The 2,500-nt window shown below is 39.1% G+C and overlaps 1 protein-coding gene across 1 annotated transcript in view; it reads right to left on the bottom strand.

Annotated features, from left to right (window-relative positions):
- LOC137973063 (histone chaperone asf1a-A-like) overlaps positions 1-2,500 on the bottom strand; it is a 4,882-nt gene that overhangs the window by 2,289 nt on the left and 93 nt on the right. Inside the window, exons 1-3 of the mRNA XM_068819787.1 lie at positions 2,367-2,500; positions 2,150-2,265; positions 1-119 (exon numbers count right to left, since the gene is read on the bottom strand). The exon at positions 1-119 is cut by the window's left edge and continues 58 nt beyond it; the exon at positions 2,367-2,500 is cut by the window's right edge and continues 93 nt beyond it. Coding sequence (XP_068675888.1) covers positions 1-119; positions 2,150-2,265; positions 2,367-2,475 — 344 coding nt within the window. The 5' untranslated portion in view covers positions 2,476-2,500. The remainder of the gene's footprint in view (positions 120-2,149; positions 2,266-2,366) is intronic.

Below are 2,500 nucleotides of genomic sequence, written 5' to 3'. Positions count from 1 at the left end.
TTGTTGACATAGTAACCTACTCGAACAAATTCTTTGTCTCTGTAAGAGCAAGTCAAGAGAACCACAGTGACGCCAACTAAATCTTCGTCTGGAATTTGACAGGGATCTGGCGATTTTGCCTGAAAAGAAAAGTTCCTTATAATGGCAGCCTACAAGTTCTGTTTCTGTTCCTTAACCCTTTGACGTCCAAACCGGCTGTCTAACGCCAGACGATTAGCTCTTATTAACCAAGTAGGAGGTCTGTATGGGAGAATCTTGACCGAGGTCGTGAGTACAGGCCGAACGCAGTGAGGTCTGTACACACGACCGAGGTCAAGATTCTCCCATACAGACTGACTAAGCTCGGTTAATAAGATGTTTATTATATGGCAAACAAGAACAATTTAATTCGTTTAATGTAACTGGTTTGTAGTAACTGACATTTTGCTTGCGAAACAGCGATGAGTAGCGATGAGCTGAACTTAATTCTGTCAAAGTTTGCTCGTCATCCTCTCTTTTGTCATCATGCTGTTTGGCACTTCCATAAATAAATATTGGTAGAAGAAAATACTCAATATTTTTGCATTTTAGTTTGCATCTTTTCACCACAAAACATTACCGGTCTAGATGCCGGTCTAGATGGGAAAATCTAGACCGCGGTCAATATCGATTTTAGCCAATCAAATTCGTGAATTTTGTAGTTCCCAGTCCTCGTGAGACAGAGCCACATAATAATGGGTTAATATCGCGCTTTCCGACAATGCGCAAGGAAAAAATGTCTGTTTTGGTGGAAAAATAAGAATTACCCTAGAAAAATATGATACTGACTCTGAGGGAAATAATGTGAGTGAGATAACCTTTGCTGTCAATTCTTTTCAATGAGAGAAATCCGAAATTAAGAGCCACAGAGCTTTAAAAGCAATGATTATGATTTCTTGTTAACAAAACAACATTGGCCACACTAGACCTTCTTGAATGTGTGTAGCTTGTTGCTTTGTCTGGAATATTCAGTAGTCTTTAACCCTTACACCTCTAAATCAACCTCCCATTGACCTGTAAAATCATCTAGAGTTTTGCAGAGTAAAATCTCTTAAGTGTCAATCTTAGAGGGAAAGGGGTCAAGAAAGGATGGTTTTTCAGTGGATGAACAGATATTCTTTATCCTTTCACTGCTTAACCAGCCCCCATTCTGTGCCATTGATGCACAAGACCACCTTCTGTCACAACAAGTAGAATCTACAAGTTTGACTAGTAGGACTAAGAGAATAGGTTAAGTGCCTTAATAAAAAGTGTAGGCATAGGATCACGCGACACAGCTTTGTGCGCGCTAGAACATGTGTGCTTTTGAGAGTGGCCGCTTTTGTGTGTGTAATAAAGGTGACTTTGGTTCCGTAGAATACGTTTCACGGTTGCCCTGTTTACCCGTTTATTACAAAAGCATGGTTATCAATAGGAATACCTTTTTTTCCATGAGAATCAATTATATTTACAAGTTGAATATTTGAACTGCAGGTGTAAAAAAAAGATATCAAATGTGAAAGAGCACTCTAGTCTAGAAGCCTTGGAAAAAGGTCTACCAAGCTTGAATGAGTCATGTTCATGCCTAGGCCTTTTTCAAGCTTCTTTGCAACGATTTTACAAGTAGATCGGGGCCACTTCAGGAATGAGAGGGTTAAATTGCTATTGCAAAGGGAAAGTTTCATTGACACAATTTGCTTCCATATTCTACAGATGTTTGGAATAGACCATTTTACAGTTGTGTGCTTAGTTTCCTGGCCTTTGAATGACAGTGAGGCTGGAGTTGACTTTACTTTGACGGAAACATCACTGCTTTTCTTATGTAAATTCCTATTAATTAGCATGAGAACTTCATCATTAAAATAAGAAAAGCAGTGAGGTTTCTATCAAAGCAAGGTCAACTCCAGACTCACTTTCATTCAAAGGTCAGGTAACTGAGCACACAACTGCAATTTAATGGTCTATTGCACATGTGTGATACTAGGTGGATTTGAACAAAATCCAACAAGACAAAAAGTGTTCTAGTCGATGGACGCTGCAATGAATTAAAGTTCTCACGAGGTCACCCACTTTAAGTTACATTTTGAAATTAAACACTAACCCCTTTCAACGACACAAGACATATATATGCTAAGTAATAAGCTTACTATACCTCAAACAGAAACGTGTGTGTGCCCACAGGAACTGGTCCGACCCAGACCGAATCCAACACTTGATCATACGAATCGTTTTCTGCCGATCCAACGTATATTATTTTCCATTCTAAATCTAACGATTTCAAATGGATCAATCACCGTTAGTTTCACAACGAAATGTACGACAAAGGAAATGTACAATTCCGCAATCAAAGCAAAGGAAACGGTACAAACCTTCGGTCAGCTCCTCTGTACACTCGAACGTGATTTGAAATTGAAAACTGCTCGAAAAAGGACACGGATTTTCACAGACTACCACATTCATGATCTGTACTTTAGCCATGATCGTTTCCTAGTTACTTCTTGAA

The sequence above is a fragment of the Montipora foliosa genome, chromosome 10 (assembly GCF_036669935.1).
Source record: "Montipora foliosa isolate CH-2021 chromosome 10, ASM3666993v2, whole genome shotgun sequence".
Lineage (NCBI taxonomy): Eukaryota > Metazoa > Cnidaria > Anthozoa > Scleractinia > Acroporidae > Montipora > Montipora foliosa.
Note: the sequence above shows the minus strand (reverse complement) of the source record. Positions and strands in the feature narration are given on the sequence as shown.